Below are 22,760 nucleotides of genomic sequence, written 5' to 3'. Positions count from 1 at the left end.
GTTTCAAATGAAACAAAAATATAACCTATTTTGTTATTACCCATAACAGAATTATAACAAAATTTGATCCCAATGTTTTTATGACAAATTGTTTTTTTTTACATGAAACTAATTTTGAACAGACTTTTTTATTACTGACTAGTGGTCCCGGCAAACTTCGTCTTGCCATCAAGTAGGCTGTTGAAAAACGTCATAGAAAACCCCGTGCAAAATGGAAGTTCCGTTCATTCCTGTTTTTTCAATTTTCCCGTTAAATATCCTTTGCTTTTTATGTACACAAACACGTCGGAACACTTCAGGAACATAATTATGGAAGAATTTTCAAAATCCGATAGCCCATTCTCAAGCCATTTCGTGACATACAAACACCATTCCATTTTTATTTATATAGATTTTGTTTTAATTATGTTATAATTTCCATCAACTCAAAGTGCTTATAACAAAAATGAAACATTTTATTAATTGGAACAAATTTTGATATAACTGTGCTACAATTTTGATGTAATCCACTGGTCGGGTAACTTCTGACCCAGTTCTTGTCAGGCCATGGATGCTTCCGGAAATATCTGCACAGATTCGGACACGCAGAGTTTCCACATTGTCCGGCCTGTTCAAATATCGAGGAGACACCGGAGCATGTTATATTCGACTGCCCTCGATTCAGGGATATACGAATTCCGGACAACATCGTGTAGAACAAGTGCCAGTATGAAAGCACTTGGAATGCGGTGAATAGAGGGATAACTCAGATTATGTCGTCCCTGTAAAGGAGATGGCGTGAAAACCAAAGAGCTCCGGGCCGTGATCGGAGTAGACTAGATCCTCCGTCGGTGACTAGATCGAGTAGAGCCAGCGTAGCATAGTATCGGTCATAAGTCGTCGGGGCGCCTGCAAACCGGAAGTCATCCTCCACACGCAGAACCGACCCTGGGACTTGGCCGACTGACGTCGAGTCCGGAGTAGACTGAGTCCACCGCCGGGGTCTAGTTGAGTAATTCGCTTAACAGCACCGGCAAATGGGCGCTTGTAAGCCGGAAGTTTTTTCAACACTGAAATCGCAGGACCAACCTCGGCATCAGCCCGACCAGCTTCGGAGTAGACTACGTCCACCGTCGGGGACTAGTCGAGTAGATCGCGTTGGGCGCCGGAAAATGATCGTCAGGGAGCCTGTGAAACGATCGCTTCCCTCCACCAGAATCGCAGAATCGTCCTCGGCATATGGCTGGATAGCATAGGTTCGTGAGATCTTCCGCCGTCGGGTTAATCTTCGTATCACTGACTTGAAGCCATTCGTTGGAAGCCATTCTCCAACCGGAATCGCTGGACCAACTTCAGCACTCCACCAAGAGAGCTCGAAAAGTATCAGTGGAGAACGAATCGTCGTAGAGTAGCGAAGTGTACATGAGCATCCCGTAAAAGTTCAGCAGGGCACTGACGTGAGGCCAGCCTAAGAATAAAAAGCGTCGTTGCACAAAAATCTGTACAAAGCCCCGACGAGATTTCAACCTTAATCGGGCCAAACGAGTAGTCACATAGAGACCGTAGAAATATGATAGCGAGCAGCGAAACGATAAGAGAACCGAAAGCGTCGTACCTCAGCAGATCAACCTGTCTCGGTAAGTCGAACATCTTATGCTCGTAACTGGTTTGAGTAGCTACACAATATCAATGTTACCAGCAGCTAGACAACAGTTGAAGCAGGGTTGAATCAACGTTTCCGGAAATGTCTAGTGCTAATGGGATCCTATCCGCGAAGCTGTGATCACAATGATGTAGGACGTGGTTGGCGCTGATCAACGACAAAGACAAAACCAATGATTCAGTGAAGAGTGTCAGAGTAGTACGAAGAGAGTGAGGAAACTGAAGACCAAGATAGCATGAACTGGAATAATATGCGAAGATTTCATGCAACGATAAACGGTGTGTGGTACAATACTGTGTCATTACTTGCCATCTGCACTGATCGAGAAAAGATTTCACAGATCAAATGATGAATGAGTGCCAGGCAAAAGGAACGCTCGAAAAGGATCCAATGTTTACACAGCATAACAAAAATGACATTTTAGCGTGTCTTAAGGATCAAATTATGTGTCTCTAGTAGATTTGGGGTTGCTGTTGTCTCCTTGGCTTTGAGGACAATGACGATCTCGTTCGAATCAATCGCAGGTTATTGCAGGAGGCCTTCGTGCCTCTGAAGAGGGAAACAGTGAGGATAGGTCTGACCATCAATTCTACCAAACGAAATACATGGTTGCAGGTAGAGATAGAGGTAGGCCTAGTGGAGTTAGTGCTGAAGTAGTATTTCATGGTGTCGGAAGTTGTTGAAGATTTTGTTTATCTTGGAACACTTGTGACATGTAACAATAACGATTCCCGCAACGTGAAAAGACGAATTGTGGCTGTGAATAGGGCCTTTTGTGAATAACGTGACTAGTTTAGGTCCCGCTACTTACAAACGGAAACAATGTTCGCCCTATACACCCGATTCTGTTTTTGCACGGGGGATGCGTACCGTGCAAAAAAAGTTTTCAGTTCAAAATTTCAAAAACCGTGCAAAAAAAGTAACACCAATTCTCGACGTTTCATGCAAAAATAAGGTTTTGGTGAAAAATTTTGTATGGAAACTTTTTTTGCACGGCCGTGTAAAAAAAATCCGTGCAAAAACAGAATCGGGTGTATAGAACTTTCGGGAACTCTCTACGGACACAAATCTAGAAGTTGAAAGAGGCTGACCGGAAAGCCTTCGGTGTTCTTTAGTGTAAAGTGCTTCGGACAATGCTCGGTGGGAAACTAGATAATAGTTTATGGCGTAGTGTATAGTTCGGCGATCATCACTCACCTCCGCGTTGTATCCGTTCTTCCAGTCGGCAGTGTAGCGCACAATCTGGGTTCGTCCGTCGGGAAGCTGCACTCGGTATTCGCCCCGGGTCACATCCCCATCACTGACGGCATTGTGCGAGTAGTCGTTTCCGGTGTCGATGTCGTTCACATTGTAGTTGAAGTCGAACGGCATTCCCGGTTCGTGAACGTGCTTTTTTGATCAAATAACAGATTGAGGTATTATTTGAGGATACTGAGATTTGAATGGTTTGTCGATACTCACATCTCCACCGGCTGCTGGTGGAGGTCCATAGGAAGGAGCTGGGGCTGGTGGCCGCGGGAATGGCACCTGCTGTGGCTGTTGGGCAGTGGGGAAGGGCTGGTTTGGCTTATTGTAATCGTATCCCTTGTCTGGAGGTAGGTACTGGTTGTTCTGTGCTAGCGTCTGGTCGACAATGGTCAGTGCCAAGCAGAGTGATAGACCCTGTAGGATGTAGATAAAAGGAAAATTTAGAAATTGTTTCAATTTAAGAAGTTACAACAATCAGTGAATCCAGAGCTATAAGATTCATGAAGCGGAATTCATAAAGAGTGACTGTTACAAAACCTTCAAACATTATTGCCAAAGTATTAAAATACCTCCTTGTATTGTGGCCCATAAACACAATGACCTATTGAAGTTGATTAGTGTAGAACCAGAGCCAGGGGGAGGATTTTCTCAGCAAAGCAAACACAAAGTGTTGCGCCAAAGATAAATGAGTCACGGAGATGGTCCCTTCTTCATCATCCCATCGGAAAAGCACTGCAACGACGAACAATGGAAATGGGATCCGCAATCGTCGTAATTTGTAACATGTGCCGTCTCGTTCGCGGATGTAAGGGTATGCGATGTTTCGAGAGAATTCGTCATGTACAGTTTGAAACGAAATTCTATGGTCTTCAACGGAATCAAATAAGGCGAACTTTCGTTCCGTGGAGTCTAAATGAATATTCAATAGACAATTTTCTTCTGTTGCAATAAAAAGCAATAGACATTTTTCTGTTGCAAACCAAATATTACGTAATTTTGCAAAATTACTAAATTACTGACAAAAATAAAAAAAAAATTATTGTTATACCATATCGCAAACCCTAACTCGGATGGCATCATCATTTTCGGTTGCACCTTCCAATGAAAATCCGTTCTCGTGGCACCAAATCAAAACTTTGGGATTGGCCTCCGTGCAAAACAGGTGCGACGGTTCACTTCCGAAGAATCATTCTTTGCGACAGCAGCACCGCCTTGCCAGACCTCAGTTAGAACCTTTCCTTCGGCAAACAAAGGTCCGTGGCACCTTAAATGGTAATGCCTCGTCTCCTCTCGTTAATGTGTCGACGTAAATCAATGCGATTCTTGTGCCTCAGGGTACAACCAGAACGCAAACGACGAGGAGGAGGAGGAGTGGTTCCGAACGGAATAAATTTTGATTTACGGCAATAGCTCATTATCTCGGAGCACATCGGTTGCAAAAAGTCAACCTCCAATTTGCGAGGCCCTTGGGTTAATGCTGGCTAAGTGGAGAACCCATCGATCACCAGCCCTTTAGCATTGCGAAATCTTATTTCTAACGGAAGATTCAACGTGCGTTCGAAGGGTTGAAACTAAACAGAAGTCATTCAGAAGGTAACGGATGTCAAAGTTGAGGGCAGATGGGTTCAAACTGAACACGACTCACGAGGTCGTCCTATGCAAATCAGCGAAGGTACATCGATCAACCATCAAGCGACTGTCGGGTAGACAGGTTGACAAACTAACACGGAACTAATGGTGTTACATCAAGGTGCAACATTGTTGCGGTTGTCAATTAGGAATTTTAATGAGATTTTGTTCTTTGTTTCCAAGGAGCTGTTCGGGTTTTTGCAGGATCGTCGCTTCTTCAAACGCATTGATGTCGTTTAAATGCGAAGCGCGTGATGCAGTTTGATGGATGTTAGTTTATGAACTAACTGAAGTAGAATACTAGGTAATTGTGCTATGTTTTTTTTTATAGAAGATCTAAATTGAAGAAAAATACTTGACTTGACACTATTCTCACCCAAAAAAACATGGTTCACGCTTTTGTCGATGAACAATGGATTCTGGTCCAGATGGATTTCCAACTGCTTTATTGAAAACATCTTTTCGAACACCTTTCTCATTTAATATCATAACGGCGTATCGGCGTACAGGGAATAGGCAAAATTATTGAGATAGTCAAAATATTACCTAAATTCAAATGCTTATAACTTTATGAAAAATGGATGAAATTTGATGCATCAGGAAGCAGTAGACGGCAATTTCGGTCTTATTTTAGGAACTTGCTTGGCCATGCACATTGGCCACCGGACACCGGAAATGTTCCGAATTTTCCGAAATTGGCTACATCCCCCAGGGCACCTGGAACCTACTATAGAGTGGTTAGTGCATCTAATGGTCTGAATATGCCGTTGGAAGCATTGTTTTGAAGTTTTATGCCCACTTGGATAAAGCATCGGATAATATTTACATGATTGTAAATTCAAACATGATTGACCATATTTTCCGGAACCAGTTTTACGGAAATGGCCATATTACTGAAGATTTCCAACTAATCTTAATGCGTTCGCTGGCATTCAACTTCCTTAGTTAGTTATAGCTTCTAGGAAAATTGTAAACATCTATACAACTTTACACCGCACGTAAATACAAGCGACGGAAAAAATGTCATTTTGACCTCGGAAAATCTTGGACATTTCCGGTGTCCGGTGGCCAATGTGCATGACCAAGCAAGTACCTAAAACTAGACTAAATTTGACATCGACTGCTTGCAGATGCATCTAATTTCATCCATTTTTCATAAAGTTATAAACATTTGAATTTAAACAAAATTTTACCTATCTCAATCATTGTGCCTATCCTGTGAATGTTTGGATTGCCACGCAAAATTAAGTCCGAAGAAACTTTGCCAAGTTGGTAGCGAGAGATAAAATCAACGAAGAATCACTGCTAAAATGCCAGAAATGGGACACATCGATTCTGAGCTGTGTGTGGCAAAAAGGTTAAACTTGGTGAACATGTTAACATTTATTAAGGAAACTCCAATAATCTATCTAACAATGTTTCAACGATCCTATACATTTTTTTTCAAATATTCTGAAAAAGAAATCAAATGATCATCATCTCATAAGTTTACGTAAAGTTAAGACTGATGATTACTTCATAAATCTGTCAAGGCAACTCTCAAGGATTTCGTGAAGAATTCTCCAAAAAGCAAATAAGAATTCCACTTAGGATGAATTTTATTAAGCATCCACAAAAAAAGCTTTAAGGCTAACTAGCCCATCATTCGTTTATTTGCACCAATGATGACTGTTCAGCATGCATTTCAAAGTGATAAAACTCAGTCTTGATAGTTTATATTGACTTGAAAAAGTATCACTGTACGTGCTAATTTGCAGAAAGTATGCTGATACTTTTTCAGCTGTGTCAGTGCAACACCAACTGATTTTCTTTGATTTGAAATCGTAAGATGAATTAGCAACAATCATCAACGACGCATACAAATTACAATGACGGCCTACTTCGCCTTAAAGATAAATACCCATTTGTCAAAAACATATGATAAGCAATACTAGAAATTCATCAAAAAACCTCTACTAGGAATTCGCACAATCGTCTTCAATTTTTCCAAAATTCATCCGAAAGTGTACCAATGATTTTGTCAAGCTTCTTCCAAAGATCTTCTAAATGTTTTGTTTTAGAGTCTGACATGGATCTACTAAGTAATTTGTCAAATATTTCTCTTTATCATAGGTTAAATTCTACCTAGGGGTTCCCATCCAATCCATCAAAAGTTGCATTTGAAATCTACTAACAGTATTTGCATAAGGTTTCCAAATATCATGAGGAATCTCGCCATGATTTCTCCAAAGATTTCATCAACGATTCACTATAAATTCTACTCGAAAGACAACAATATTTACCTTCTGAGGAAAACACAATTCCCGTGGCGAAACGTCAGGCAAATAAAAAGCCGTTGTGAAAATCAAGCTGCGTAGCCGAAAAGAATACTTGATTCTACCATACAGTCGATTCTCCACCAGAATATAAATTCTACTTGGCCATGAATGTGTTAATTACATGTTTTGTATTTTAACCCGAATCTCAATTAAATTAAAAAAAAGTCCTACAAGTTCACTGAAGAACTTGCTAGAAAGCCACCACAGGACTAACGTGAAATTTGTTGAATAGTTGTGGAGAAATCTACCAAAATGCTTCTCAGGAAACAAACGCAAATTTCTTATTGGTTTTGAGAAGCATCTAATTCGATATCTGTACATGACTTTGTTATAAACTTTACAAACACTAGTAACGATGTTGAGTTTACCATTCAAATGCGAGATGATAGGCAGTTGTGCACATTTTGGCAAAGAATTGTAGGTTTCGGGTCATTTGACCGAACGCCATTTGGTGGAATGCCGTTTGGCTGAATTCCATTTGGCCGAACGCGATTTTGCCGTCGTTTGGCCCAAAAATTACACTGATGGAAAACTATAAAAAGCATGTCATAAAAAAGATGTGAAAATCATATCTCATGATATGAGTCATACGTTATGAATAACACCGTGCAGAATGCAACTGTGAGTCGTTAAAGAGAATGCACTGCATGCAGTTAAGTGCATAGTGAATATGATTGTTCTTATATTATTAATTGGCGGAAAAGTCTATATTTAAAAGAAAGACAATTAATATTAATTACTTTCCACAATTCGATATTCTATAACTCAATATACACTATAATTCGATGTAACTTTTTGGTCCCTTCAAATTTCCATGCATCGTGCTCTCCATAAGTCGAAATTTCTATAACTCGATATCTTCACTAGTCGATGTCACGGGAGAGGTAAATTGCCCTCCATTACTCGATTTCTATTTTAAAATCATTTTTATTTGGGAAAACTTGGTCTTATTCTTGTTTAGAGGTGAATAAATAAATACTTGCAAGTTGTGATAAAAGTTGAAAAATTTGTAAATAGTAAAGAAATTACCAATTAACCAATTTATTGTCAGTAAAAATAATGTGGTTTTCGAGCAATTTTAAAAAAATTTCTCAAATAATATTTTGTCTTACTATCAACTACATAATACAGGTATGTTCCGTTTTTATCAACAAAACGGAATAATTTTCTAAGACAAAATTTTTAACAAATTTTGAAAGAAAATTACCATTTCGTCAGAATAATACACATTTCCATCATATAAATGCACAGTTTTGATGTTTAGGAGCTTTGAGGAGCATTAAGATTGTTCATTCGTTTAGGCTCGTAATGAAAGTTGATTGCAGGCTCTCAATATGATCAATATGATTCTGTGACAGATCAATTATTGTTTTAGTTTCCTTGGTCAGAACTTCAATAAATGGAATATGGAATAATAAAACGATACTCACATATATGTGCTTTGCATCATGAGATGGGTCGAATTTGATTCGTTTTAAAATCTATTTAAGTATATTATGATAGAATTACAGAATTTAATCCTGAAATTTCAAAATAAATTTTTCCAAGAAACACTTCCACGATTTTTAAAAAACCGTTGTTTATTAACGTATTTTTTTCTAGATATACTCTTGAAAATCTTTCAAAATCTATTCCAAGGCTTTGTACACGAATTATGCAGATTTTCGTCGAATTATGCAGATTTTGTTGGTGTCCTTAGATATATTCATAGATATGTTATGGTTAAATCTGTAACACGCATTAAAAGAAGTCCTGAAAAATCCCTTAAATTATTTTAAATGCTATTTTGGAAGAATTCCTGTTTGAATATTTGAAAGAATCCAGATAAAAATCATCAGAATTTTCCATAGCGAAATCACAGATAAATTAACTGATGCGATGAGTTTCAAATGTAATTTTGGTAGGAAATCAAATTGAACCACTTGTAGTACTGATGGAATCCCTAAGAATATTGAGAAGACATCTCTGCAGAAACCGCATAAATAGTTTTATGTAATACCAGGAGTGATTCCTAGAATAATCTGAGAAGAGACTCTGGAATGAAGGAACAGGGGAAATTATGAAAAAAAATTCAACTTAAAGAAGGTATTTCGTAAACTTGTTTAAAGAAAAACATTTATGGAAAGATTTTTATGATAGTACCTAAAACCGTTTTAGGCAAATTACTTTGGAAAAAAAAATGTTGAAGAATCTCCACCTTATGCAATGCTTTAAAAAGGTACTTCTGGTAATTTCTGGTGGAATTGAACAATCATGGAATTATTGTAAATCCTGTAAAAAAATCTGGAAGAAACATTAAAGTAATTAAGAAAAAAAATCTCTGGACGTATTCTTGAAGGAGCCCTCAGAGGTATCCCTTTACTTTTTTTTTTCAGGATTCTTGCTAGTTTTTGAAGACATCCTTGAATAAATTTATGGACTTCTTCTTCTTCTTTTTGGCGTTACGTCCCAACTGGGACAAAGCCTGCTTCTCAGATTAGTGTTCCTATGAGCACTTCCACAGTTATTAACTGAGAGCTTTCTTTGCCGATTGACCATTTTTGCATGTGTATATCGTGTGGCAGGTACGAAGATACTCTATGCCCTGGGAATCGAGAAAATTTCCTTTGCGAAAAGATCCTCGACCAGCGGGATTCGAACCCACGACCCTCAGCATGGTCATGCTGAATAGCTGCGCGTTTACCGCTATGGCTATCTGGGCCCCAAATTTATGGACTTATTTGTGGTATTTACGGCTATGCAGTCTTGAAATAATTAAAACGAATTTTATTTCAACGCAATGTTTCGACATGGGGATTGTCTCTTCTGCAGGGGAGATTAATTTTTCGTTATTTGTCTAGTGTTTGGTCTAACCCCGTGTCGAAACGTTGGGTTGAAATAAAACTATTTTTTAATCATTTCAAGATTGCGTAGCCGTAAATTCCACAATTAAAATATACAGTCGATTGCTCCACAAAATTCTTTATGGACTTATTAATAAACCCCAGGAGAGTTATCAGGGACTTCTTTGGGAATCAGAAGTATCTCGAGGAATCCTGATATACCCAAAGTGAAAACTGGACGAATTTTACAAGTAATGAATAAAAAAAAATCTTGCTGTTCCTTTAAACTTATAATTCGTAGAGAGGGAATGCGTGAAATAATTATTGAAAGACGACCAGAAGAATTCCAGAAGGTGTCATCAAGACGCATACCTATTCAGAGTAATCCCTTCAAACTTCCCTGTTTGTTCTTTGATAAAACTTTTGAAACAATCTCTCGTGTTTTCAAGAACTTTCTGGCAGGATTCCAAAGATGCATTTCAAAAATACCTTAAGGTATCTTCATGTTGTAACAAAAGAAATTCCTAGGAGAATCAAAAGAATGACATAGATGGCCCGATTGTGTCAACCCTTTTTTCAAAACATCTTTTAGCTCCTATTTAAAATGGGTTTATATTATCAGAATACTTTATTCTCTATGTTATGCAAATTCAAATTAACTTGATCTGCATTGAAAAGATGTACAGAAAATTCGATTTTGAAACGATGAGAGCAGAAAGTTTTTCCCAGAAAGGGGCTGTCAAAATCGGGTAAGTACTGTACAGAAAGGAATCTCAGGTGGGAAATATGTGAATTGTTAGACGTTTTCTTTGAGGTTTATTTTTTAAGATATTTTGGCATAAACCTTTTGAGTTCCATAATAGACTTTTAGCAGATTCCTCTAGTTGTTTGATGAACTCCAAAAAACATTTTCAAGAAATACAAATACATACAAGATAAATTTCAAAACTTATTATTATTGATAAATTCCGACGATCAAGGGAAAGAGGTTGGTAACCATTGGCGTAAATACGGGAAGGGGGTCAAGAGAGGTCTAAACCCCCCTAGAAAAGTTTTCCTCAAGTATAATAGTTTCAATCTGATAAAATGTTTGCCTTACTTTCATTTACTTTAAAGGGAAAAAATCATATGCATACGCATTAGTTATCAGGATTCAATGTTTGAGTAAATTTAGTACTGTATCATTAAATTCCACAAGAGCACTCTAGTGGAATTAAATGGACTAGTACTAAATTCGGTTGACATTTACTCATAGGTATTCCACTAAACAGCTTCAAGATTTATTATGGTTGATTTTTGTTTGGTTATATCAATAAAAAATCAGTATTTAAAATACGCATTTACATAAAATTATTATCCTCATCATAAAACTTTACTTTACAAATTGTAAAAAACATTATATTGTTGAAATTTTACTTCCATTACGACAAAATTTCAAAGAAAATTTGAGAAATCTCGGAATGTCCCGCGATCTTCTTCTTTTTCTTTCTGCCATTCCAACTGGGACAAAGCCTGCTTCTCAGAGCACTTGCACAGTTATTAACTGAGAGCTTTCTTTGCCGATTGACCATTTTTGCATGTGTATATCGTGTGGCAGGTACGAAGATACTCTATGCCCTGGGAATCGAGAAAGTTTCCTTTACGAAAAGATCCTCGACCAGCGGGATTCGAGCCCACGACCCTCAACATGGTTATGTTGAATAGCTGCGCGTTTACCGCTATGGCTATCTGGGCACCATAGTCCCGGGATATGACTAATATTTTGTCCCGAATCCTGGGACAAGCAAAACGGCTGGGAAATGGACACTCTTGTCAAGCCCCCTCTAGGTATGAGTTCAAGTTATGCTAATGGTGGTAACGGTCCCCAGGCTACGCCCATGATTCATGGATTGATTTATGTTAGGATAGCAAATAGTTTCAATGGCCAAATCCTTGGCAGTTCCATATGGCGCATTTTTGTTGAATTCGTTTGTAAATTTCTAGATCCTTACAAAATCTATGCATGATTTCTGATGAGATGTATTCAAGACAAATGTTGGAGATCATGCTTACTGGCACCTATAACTGCCGTGAATCGCAAGTCAGTCCCATCTGTAAAAAGTAGGCATTGAGAAAATGGGCTGTGAAATTTTCAAACTCGTTTTCCATTCGAATATTCAAAAAATTCCAGAGGATTGGAATATATTCTAATCTCAAAATTTTCACAACTTACTTTTCACTACGATATCTTTCCGAGGAAAATATGAAGATGATCAAAACAAGTTACATTTTTGTGTTACACGGTGCGAAAGTCTGTAGTGGGACTCAAATTGTCCCATAATGAAAAGTAACCACATATACTTTTCATTATAGGATAATTCGACTTGCTGTTTTTTTTTTCGAACAAATTATATTCTTTCATTAATGCAGCTAAATGAGCATTGGAAGAGATGTTGAAAACAGAACTCAACTCAATTTTGACGAAAATGCAGATGGGATTGACTTGCGATTCACGGCAGAATAGATATTAGAAATCCATTGGCCTGGTGCGATTTATTAATTTCTCTACTGCACTACAATTTGAAAGAAATACTGGCACAAAATCTATCTATTTGGAGTCTTCACACATTCATGACACGGTTGCATCAATCATACCCTGGAGGCCTATTCACGCTTCAAAGGACGTAATTCAATTATGTTAGAACACATCTAGAAAATCCAAGCTACGTGGATTGTCACGACAGCTCCAAGTGTATCGGAAGACGAACCTCGTCAGTAGTGGTTTGCTCACTCGTGAGATGAAGTTGTTAATAATTATGCAAATCGAATGCAGCCCAGGACCGGTAGCCATAAATCGTCGTAATTGCGGCAACATCATCGTTCGCATACTACTTACTACGTACTACTATGGGATTTGCATTAACTGCCATGATCGGTATTTGGAGATCGAACGGCACCAGGATGATTTAAATCGTATCATTTGTGTCCCATTTGTTATGACATTGTCGTAAAGCCTGTTGAGATGAGCATCTTTGAAATTATAGAAAAGAAAGAGGTCCGAACATCCAGACAAATTTACACCTGAGAGAATGTCACCTGACAGGGATGGCATTCGCTTCGATCTGACCACTACCGGGAGTAAAATTTAAATTTATGCCACGAACTCACGTACCAAAGACCGGCTGCGGTGCGATTATCTAATCTCGGCTCGAATCCCGTGAATGTACTTGCTCATTCCACAAAAGGCATGACAAAGGATGCGACTGCATAGTGCTAATTGAATGATCACGTGTTTCCGTGATCAGCACTCACTCAAACTAAGATTGATCAACTCTCCTTAATCACCCCACAACCAGAAGCCGAAAATCATTCATCGCTAATTAATTGATTGATTTACAATAATGCACACCACAGTGTTAATTTGGGCTGCTCTTAAGTCATAGCGCTTCAAATAATCATAAATCGCATCTTTACAGCCACTAGTCCATAAAACTTACAATACCTTGTTATGGAAATGGCAGCCACTTAAGTAGCCATCGTCTGCTGATGGCGGCGGCTTTGCGTTGAACAGCACTCGTCAAAGATCGACACGTCCGAACACATTCAGCGCTAAGAGGTGTAGGTACCTTCTTCAGCGAAACATAACTTCCGAAACGCCACACGCAAAGATTTCTCAAAGATGAAAAGGAAGGTTACAAAAACTCATTGAAGAGGTGCGCGCCATAGGCGTATTCAGGAAGAATGGGCGATTAATTCATCAAGAAATATTCCAAGTAATAATTGCTAAGTCATTGGAATTTATTTAACTTTTAAAATATTTGTATTGCAGCAATAGTTGATAACTTACAGTTTTATTGCGGTTGTATATAAAACTAAAAAATGAAGCAATTATATTTGCGCAATAAGGAAAATCACATGACTCGAGTTGGATGGCCACATGAATTTCGTTATTGACGTCAAGGTATAATAAAATGTGCATGGTTACTTGGTTTATACTCCTCTTCCCGTGATGGCAATCTTGACTATGCCCATGGTCTGAGTTGCTCGATGCCCATTGTGTGCACAGATGTCGGTGGAGATGATCGTTTTTGGAACCTTGCTGAGGTGGCACGCGAACGGGGACCACCACTGCGAGCCATTCCATATGACGACGCTCATTTTGATTGAATTAAGTTCAAATTGCCACGCCTGGGCACAAGAAAGCGATTAAATCTCCGAGTTCACCCGCTGACCTAGCAGAAGCGCGACCATTCTGCGGAGGCAATTGATTTAACTCGCCGATTGGCAGGCACTTAACCTTTGCCCGGACGCCATTCGTTGGGCATCCTTCTCGTTTGGCTAAATGATGATTTATGATTGAACTGGAATTTATGATGAACGAACATCATTCTGCACATATGTTCGGGGTCGTCAAAGTCATTTGACGGTTGGAACCTAATGATATCAATCACGGTGAGCATTGCTTCTTATTCCATTAGTTGAGAAGCATCGGTAGTTTCGATAATTAAGTATCTCATAAAACCTTCATGGGAATGATTTAGTGATGCATGGCGAATGAATGTGCGCCCATTTGCAGTTGCAGTGGATCACCTCGCAAAAAAACTGTGAGTGAAGATCGTACTTTAATTGGTTGCTACATATGCGTATAGCGATGCAACTAACATGGATTAGAAAGGAGTTCTGTGCAGGAATGATGATTCAACTCAAGTATGTGAAGGATGTGTGGGAACTTGCTACTGTTAGCTGAGCAATGCATCGGAGTTATAAGAAATGGAACTAGGTATTAATTTTGAAGAGTCTAGTTCAACACAAGTTTGTAATATATCACTCAATATCTACTGATTTCCATCTATCGATAATCATCGAGATTACTATCTTTTGCTCAAAGTACTAATCAAGTCTTAACCTTTCGGTACAATCTTCCTACTCTTACTGAAAGGTTAAAGAGACATACATGAAATGAATTATCTGTTGAAGCTTGCTGGTTGAGCCTTCATAGAGTAATCTAAGAGACGTTGATAACCTGTAACGTTGGTACCGTTATGTCTCAAATTCCGAACTAACTCATATTCCGAACACGCGGTTTTCGTATGGCGACTAGGTTGAAATGTTTCGTTGAAATATGTCATCAAATAACCAGGAAATGGCAGTCAATTGCAATTCAATTTTAACGTCTTCCAATTAATTTTATACCTCGGGAGTAGTGATGACTCTCAAGCTCGAGACCACTTAAACTAGCCAGATAAATTTATTTGCGAAACTATTCATTTGAATATGATTTACTCGTGCTGTTCGAAATTTGAATCAAGGTGTTCGGAATATGAGACAGAATGAACGCAGTGTTCGGCATTTGGGCCAAAATGTTGTTTCATACTTTTACGTAAAAACAATACTAAATAAGTTCAAATAAACATTTTCATCAGTACACCCAACAACTAACGGTTAGACTTTCCGAAGAAATTAAAATTTTCACAAATATCAGCTCATTTATGCCTATCAGATGCTTTTGAAGCCACTGTGCCTTAAGTGTTCGGAATATGAGTCAAAACGGTACATCACATGATCTCAACTCAACTTAAAAGTTTCAATCAAGTCCCGAGGAGCATCTTAAGCAGCTTTCAAGCTGAATAAGAGTTCCACTGTGAACTTCTTTGTAAATTTGGTTCATGGTTATCTATAGTGCATCAGATGTCGCTTTGATATGTTTAAAGTTTTTATGCGACAGAACTCGACCTTGTAAATTCTACATACCGTTTTGTCTCAAATTCCGAACAGACTCATATTCCGAACACTCGGTTTTTGTATGGCGATTTGGTTGAAATGTTTCGCTGAAATATGTCACCAAATAACAAGGAAATGGCAGTCAATTGCAATTCAATTTTAACCTTTCCAATATATTTTTTACAGCAGGACTAGTGATGGCTCTCGAGTTTGAGACCAGTAGAACAAGCTCAGATAAATTTATTTGCAAAATTATTCATTTGAATACGATTTTTTCGTGCTGTTCGGAATTTGAATCAAGGTGTTCGGAATATGAGACAGAATAAGCACAGTGTTCGGCATTTGAATCAAAATGTTGTTCCATACTTTTACGTAAAAACAATACTAAAACTAATTAAATCAACATTATTATTGGTACACCCAACAGCTAACAGTTAGACTTTGCGAAGAAATAAAAATTTACACAAATATCAGCCAATTTATGCCAATCAGATGCATTTGAAGTCACTGTTGGCCTTAAGTGTTCGGAATATGAGTCAAAACGGTACAGTTAGATCTCTTATTAGACGCTGCCATCAACTCTCCTCCTGACTGTACCTTGCAAAGAAAAACAATTACCACACATGTCAGACACCTGACCTCACCACAAAACATTGCGAAACCCATTCAGATCAAACGGTTGTTAAACACTGTTTTATCCATGATTGCTCCCTCACATCATCAACTAACTACCCTCTCGGCTCCACAAAACACTCGTAGATGGTGGTAACTCATCTTCCAGCTACTGTGTCCGTGACTGTGTTCCATTGTCAATTAGAGGTTATGCTACTGCTGCTGCAATCCATAACTGCATGTAAAATCAATTGGCAAAATGCTGCGCGGTAGCGCCAGAAGCCACCAACTGTAGTAACCAACGATAAAACACTGACCATTGACAGTCGATTCGTGAGTCACAGGCAGCAGCAGCAGCATCTTCACCTCCGACGCCGAGAGTGGGCAATTTATCACCGACTCAGCATCAGGCCGACGACGCACTAGGGGGTATTTGGCGAATCTAGCTGTCCAAAATCTAGCTGTTTGGGCCTTCCTTAGCCGACTGGTTAGAGTCCGCGGCTACAAAGCAAAGCCAGGCTGAAGGTGTCTGGATTCGATTCCCGGTCGGTCTAGAAGCTTTTCCGGAACGGAAATTTCTTTGACTTCCCTGGGCATATAGTATCATCGTACATGCCACACGATACACGAATGTGAAAATGGCAACTTTGCCTATAAGAAGCTCTCACTTAATAACTGTAGAAGTGCTCATTGAACACTAATGTGAAAAGCAGGCTCTGTCCCAGTGAGAACGTAATGCCAAGAAATCATTTCAAAATTTCTGTGGATTGCCAAATGATAAGTAAATGGAAAACCGAATTAGTACTATACCATTTAAATCCACTAGCGTTTGTATCCTTTGACAGATACGCGTATTTCGACATCAACTATAAGGCCGTCTTCAGTGTCGTGTACTAGACACAACTTTGTACATGACACTCAAGACGGCCTTACAGTTGAGGTCGAAATACACGTATCTGTCAAAGGATACGCGGGTAAAAATGCGGCACTCGAAATAAGGAGAATGAGTTATGATTTTGGGAGGAAAATGTGTTTTCATGTTATGAAAATACATCATGACCAAAATTCATGAAATCATGAAGCATTTTACCGTAACGCCGGCTGTATGTTACGTTTTCTATTTTTAGCGAAGAAAAATGTCAGCTGGAATCCTCAAATCATGTATGCTGGAACCATGAATAAAATTCATGAAAACATAAGCACTATTCATGTATTTAGATGGCTGTCATTTATGATTCAGATTTTGGTGTTGAAGAGTAGAGTCATCAAATCATGAAGCAGAATCCTTGAATCATGAACCAATTTATGAAAACAAACATTATACGTTAATTTAGATCCCAGTTTATATTTGCTATTGGTAAACACATGAAATGAAGATTAAAATCGTTGCGGCTGCGAAAACATTCCACAATTGTCAACCTAACGAGTGCTAAATCTTCAGCAGGAACGCGAATACTCGGAATCTTCGCTCAAAGTCAAATATTGCCCGGTTTTGCATAATCAGGATGAAGGCTTGTAAGTATATTTTGGAACATCTATCAGCTCTGGCCGATTGTTTGTGTCGTGACACAATGTGGGAACTCACGGAAATTTTGTCAAAAACGTCATCGATATGATGGCAAGGTTCCGAAAAGCAGTATCTTCAATTTAAACTTTTTCTAAAACAAAACTTTTTTATAATTTAACTTGAAAAATCACCGATCGCCATGAGACGCATTGACTAAGATGAAGAAAGTGACAGTTAGATTTGTGTAACGCCCTGAGCATACGAATTCTTGCATAATAGTCACGATTTCATGACTTTTAGTCATGATATCATGAAACATAAAATTTTATGAATTCATGACTTTTTGTTTATGAATCCGGCAACCGATTTTTTTTCCATGTACAAACTCTAGTGGAATTAAATGAAATAAAGACTGGAACGTGCAAATTGAATCTTTCAGTCAAAATTCATAATAAAAAACCTTCTTTTTTATTTTTTTTGTAGCTCAATTTATATATTTAAAGGAAAAAATATTCGTTATCCTTTTGGTTTGCCAAATCCTAGCTGTCCTGCCTTCAGGTTTGTCTTCCCAAACCAACACCGAACACGTTGGTTCAGGCGGTTTCGTACTCTCCTTGCACTCTGTTCTCGCATGCAAACCGAAACGCTCGAAACTGAACCTGAATCCAAACATGCGTAAAGTGAACTTCGGTTCAAACGCTGGTTTGAAAACTGGTCCATTTGTACCTCGGTTGTAACCGTGGTTCAAATTTTGGCACAAATTTTCGATTACTTCCGAGGCTCATAACGATGACACAAACGGACAGACAGAAAACAGTTGATATCCACGCTTAGCCATTTCGACTTATCGTGTCTTATCTAGTATAATCCATGTTTTTTTTCATAAAGTTACCTCTAAATGTCATTTAAAGTTTTGATCTTAGTTGATCAGATTAAATAAAACATTTATTCAAGGCTTAAGGGTCTTGCGATTTGAACCAAGAAGCTCCGTATATGATCATAGAAATTTAACCGCGTGGATTTCAACCGTTCCACGTGTGTCTGCTTTGTGCCATTATTTGAATCTAAGTTTGAACTGAAGTACACATGTACCGGGTTCGGTTTGAAACAATGGTATAGAGACCAAGCGCCGTTGCGGTTCAACACAAGTCGCAAGGTTCAAACCAAAGTTGCACATCGGTTCTGTTCATGGAAAGACTGCTTCAGGTTAACCCCTCTAATAAAATTTTGGACAGTAGTTTCATCGATCTCATTCGCCGCCGAACGCCAGTGTTATATAAACCACTGTTCGTTTTCCATGGATTCATAAGCTTTTTGAAATTCCACTTGACCAAGGCCCAATACCACTCGATAGGGAGCAGTTCTAGGCTGTTGGGAAAGTTGTGGTCTTTGGGTACCAAAACCACGTTGTTCGCATCGTACCACTCGATTGTCTTATTCCCATAGTGGCAACTCGCCAAGTCTGGCCAGAACAGCACAGGCCAATTATGTTGCTTCAGGAACGATATCTGCCGCTTTTCGAGGCACTCCTATACAAAGATCATTTGATTGGTTGTTCCCGCAGTAATAGAGATGTCACTTTTTAGACCACACGTGCCTATGATATGTTGAACGACGTGTTGTTCCGGGAATTTCTATAATTTGATAGTTTTGAACATTTCTGCCTCTTTCTCCTGTTTACGTTCGATTCCCGGTCGGTCCAGGATCTTTTCGATGAATGAAAATTTCTTTAACTTCTCTGGGCATAGAGTATCATCGTACCTGCCACACGATATACGAATGCGAAAATGGTAACTCTGGCAAATATATCTCTCAGTTAATAACTGTGGAAGTGCTCATAAGAACACTAAGCTGAGAAGCAAGCTCTGTCCCAGTGAGGACGTTAATGTCAATAAGAAGAAGAAGAAGATATCAGGGCTTATCTACCCATTACATTGCTGGATTCTTTCAAAAATTTAAGCAAAATAGGATACATGGAAAATTGTTAGATCTTTCCTTAAATTCATAATTTAACATCAGATATATATCTGAGGATTTAAAAAAAAAAACTCTTTCTGAAATTTGTCCTGTAAAACGTCAACCAATTCTTCCTGAGAGATTTCATTCAAGATGTACCAAAAATTCCTAGTTTGGATCTTATCGCGTTGGTTCGTACTTCCGGAAGGATTATTATGAAACTCTGAGAAACTTTCTGAACCTTTGATGACTTTCAGCAGAACATTTAGGCAAATTAACCCGTATAGGCCTGAATGAAAGCAAAAATACTGAAACCCTCACAGCTCAGCGAATTCTTAACGGATTCTAATGAATTTTTGTCAGTTCACTGGCCCACATATCTAGTTTCTAGAAGTGGCCAGATGAACTCGGAAATATACCTGTGGCCGGAGTTATTCTGGTGGGTCACTGGGTCAAGTCGGGTAAAAAAGAGCTATTATTCGGTGAGCGATGAGGGTTTTAGAATTTTTGCTTTCACTCAGGCCTATACGGGTTAAGACTGCGATAAGGAAAAAGTGTTACATTTATTTCTGAATTGTTAGTGGAGGCTTATGACTTCAAAAAGATTATCATTTGAAATGACGCTCTCGGAAAACCATCAAAAATTCTTTAACTGTTTCTGAACTGTGAGCGGTGAAAATATTTCACATTGTAATAAGAAGATTTGCTGGCAAAAATAGAATAATAGTATCTAGGAACAGTGTGAAGTTGACTCGAAATGGTCGGATTTTTCTTAGGAATGTCAATAACGTTTGATTGGATACATGTATCAAGAAAAAAATTTCAGTCATTCATCTACACATATTCACCATGATTCTTGTGGAGATTTTTCGGGGCTTTCCTAACTTGTTTAAGAAAGTTTTCAGAGAACAGCGCTTTATTGCGATACTCAGGGTGCTTTTAATGAAAGCAAAGCTTTCACTTACCTACCAAATTCTAATAAAAATTTGAAGAGAATTATAAAACATCCTTTTAGAAGTTATGTGATAAATTTTTCATGTAATACTAGGACACGCCTTTACGTATTCCTTGCATTGTTTTACATTACAAATCGGTTCATTCAGAAAAATCAGATATATTGCTTGCGACCTTTGGGAAATTGTTATAATTAATTACAATTACAACGGAAAATCTGAAATTCTCAAAGGTCATTTGTTAATATTGAGGATTTCTGACAAAATATTTTGACAAAAGTGAGATTATTGTGGAATATGGAAAATTTCAAGGAAATTTCCGGAGCTCGATTTGAAAAAGTCGTAACTATCTGAGATTACACTGCATGAAATTTCTCAAACGAAAATTCGATTCCTATTTGAAGTAAACAGCAAAAAGGACACAATATACGTATTGAGACACAAAACAAAATTCCTTCCAATTATTGAACAAATCCACAAAAAAACACACTCGTTTTTTTTTTACAAGCATGCTTTTTTTTCGTTGATTTGAGATTATTTGTTATTCATTAGACCTAATCGATACGATGGAACAGTGTAACACCAGTCACCGCTGCTTTTCAAACGGGCACGTCCAGAAAATGTCTAAAAATCTGAAAATGTCTTTTCGTCAAAATACGATCTGACTGATTGATGGTCAGTGAAGTGCATACGCCCTACCATCGTAAACTAAAATATAGATTTCCTCAGAATGTCTGTAGTTTTCTGCATGAAGGTATGTATTGCATAAAGTTGGCAAAGCGACTACTGCGATCAGCGCTGTTGCTGAGAGCAAATCCACATCTCCGCCGAATGTCTACTTTCAATTAGTTGCAACGGAATGGTACTGGACGAGTTTGACGGATATATATACAGTGAAACCTCTATGAGTCGATATCTGAAGGGACCATCAACTCATGGAAAAATCGAGTCATGGAACAGGACAGCTTTGTTGTTGGTTAGTATGGTTCCCTGCGTCGATATCGAGTCATGGAACATCGACTCATGGAGGTTTCACATTAACTGATTCATTTTTTTCATACCGCTGTAGAAACATTCATAAGGTAGTATTAGGATTTCTGCGGTGATGATCGAAACTACAGGCCAAATATCAAATCAAAGTTAAACGAAGAAAGCAAATTGTCACCGAGTATTTCCCTAAGGTATTCTACAATCGGAAAGTGTAGCACTGGTATTTGCCTAGAGCTCAATATAAATGGTAGACCACAGTAGCGCAATCAGAATTTGATTCTTGCGGGATTCTGTAAACTTGATTATAAAAGATGGAAGGTCGCATTGGGTTCCGTTCTGCTTCATCGTAAGCGCCATTATTCGTCGTATAAAAGTTAAAATGTGCCACTACGGTGGATATTTAAACTCACCTGCAACAGAGATTCATTTTCCAAGTGTAATTTTGTGAAAGCCGTTATGGTTCGTCCACTATACACACATTTACACTATGGAAAACCTTCTTACTTCTTCGCTGAAGGATTTCATTCTAATCACACGCCGTAAAACTTCTTGAATTCACGAAATGTTATGAAATTCCCTGAACGACCGCGTATAATTGAGAATATTTGTACTGAGAAAACTTGTGTGCTTCAATGTGTACGCGATATTCGGCGTCTAAAAAACGGTTCTTTTGATTGTGTTGCTGTCGCCGCACTGTGAGCAGCTATCATGATTGTCAAATCAAAAGAAATTGTGCTTATATGTTTGAGCTGTATTTTGATAGCGAACAATGAATTTTAAAGAAAATTCATATGATGAAATATATGAATTTTCTTTAAAATGCAGAAGGAATGGAGGGAGATTACCATTTTGTCATAACGTTGAAGTGTCGTATTTTGACTATTCACTATGTCACAGTGAGCCATAGTTGTGAGACGAGTCTGGATACTGATTGCGACCGATTCGATAATGGGTACGACGAAAAGAGACAACGGCAAGTTTTTCATTAGGCGATTGTATCCACATCTCGATATCGTCCTTTCGAGATAGGGAGAGATCGAGACAAAGAACATTAATTTAGTGAACACTAGATTGAAAATCAGTCCGTTACTAGGAAAATAATAAACAAATAAACTTCATTTCGTGCTTCGAATTTGTTCTGAATCACTTATATCTGGTCTAGTCAGTTAATGTTCATATCGACATATGGAGAGAAAATTGAGAACAAACAATCATCAGGAATACATCGAGATATGGAGATATCGAGATAAGGAGGATATCGAGGTATGGAGTGAGAAATCGTTTGCGAAATGAAGGGACTGAAGCAATAATCGACATAAGGAGAGATATCGAGATGTAGAACATAGCTGAGGGTCGTGGGTTCGAATCCCACCGGTCGATGAT

At 38.4% G+C, this 22,760-nt stretch overlaps 1 protein-coding gene across 5 annotated transcripts in view; it reads right to left on the bottom strand.

Moving 5' to 3' along the window:
- LOC5571030 (pro-resilin) overlaps positions 1–22,760 on the bottom strand; it is a 45,257-nt gene that overhangs the window by 7,660 nt on the left and 14,837 nt on the right. For all 5 annotated transcript variants that reach the window (XM_021851302.1, XM_021851305.1, XM_001659414.2 and 2 more), the window contains 2 exons: positions 3,104–3,304; positions 2,840–3,031 (listed from right to left, as the gene is read on the bottom strand). In XM_021851302.1, the coding sequence (XP_021706994.1) occupies positions 2,840–3,031; positions 3,104–3,304 (393 nt within the window). The remainder of the gene's footprint in view (positions 1–2,839; positions 3,032–3,103; positions 3,305–22,760) is intronic.

The sequence above is a fragment of the Aedes aegypti genome, chromosome 3 (genome assembly GCF_002204515.2).
Source record: "Aedes aegypti strain LVP_AGWG chromosome 3, AaegL5.0 Primary Assembly, whole genome shotgun sequence".
NCBI lineage: Eukaryota > Metazoa > Arthropoda > Insecta > Diptera > Culicidae > Aedes > Aedes aegypti.
The sequence above is the reverse complement of the archived record's forward strand: the minus strand, read 5'-3'. Positions and strand labels throughout refer to the sequence as shown.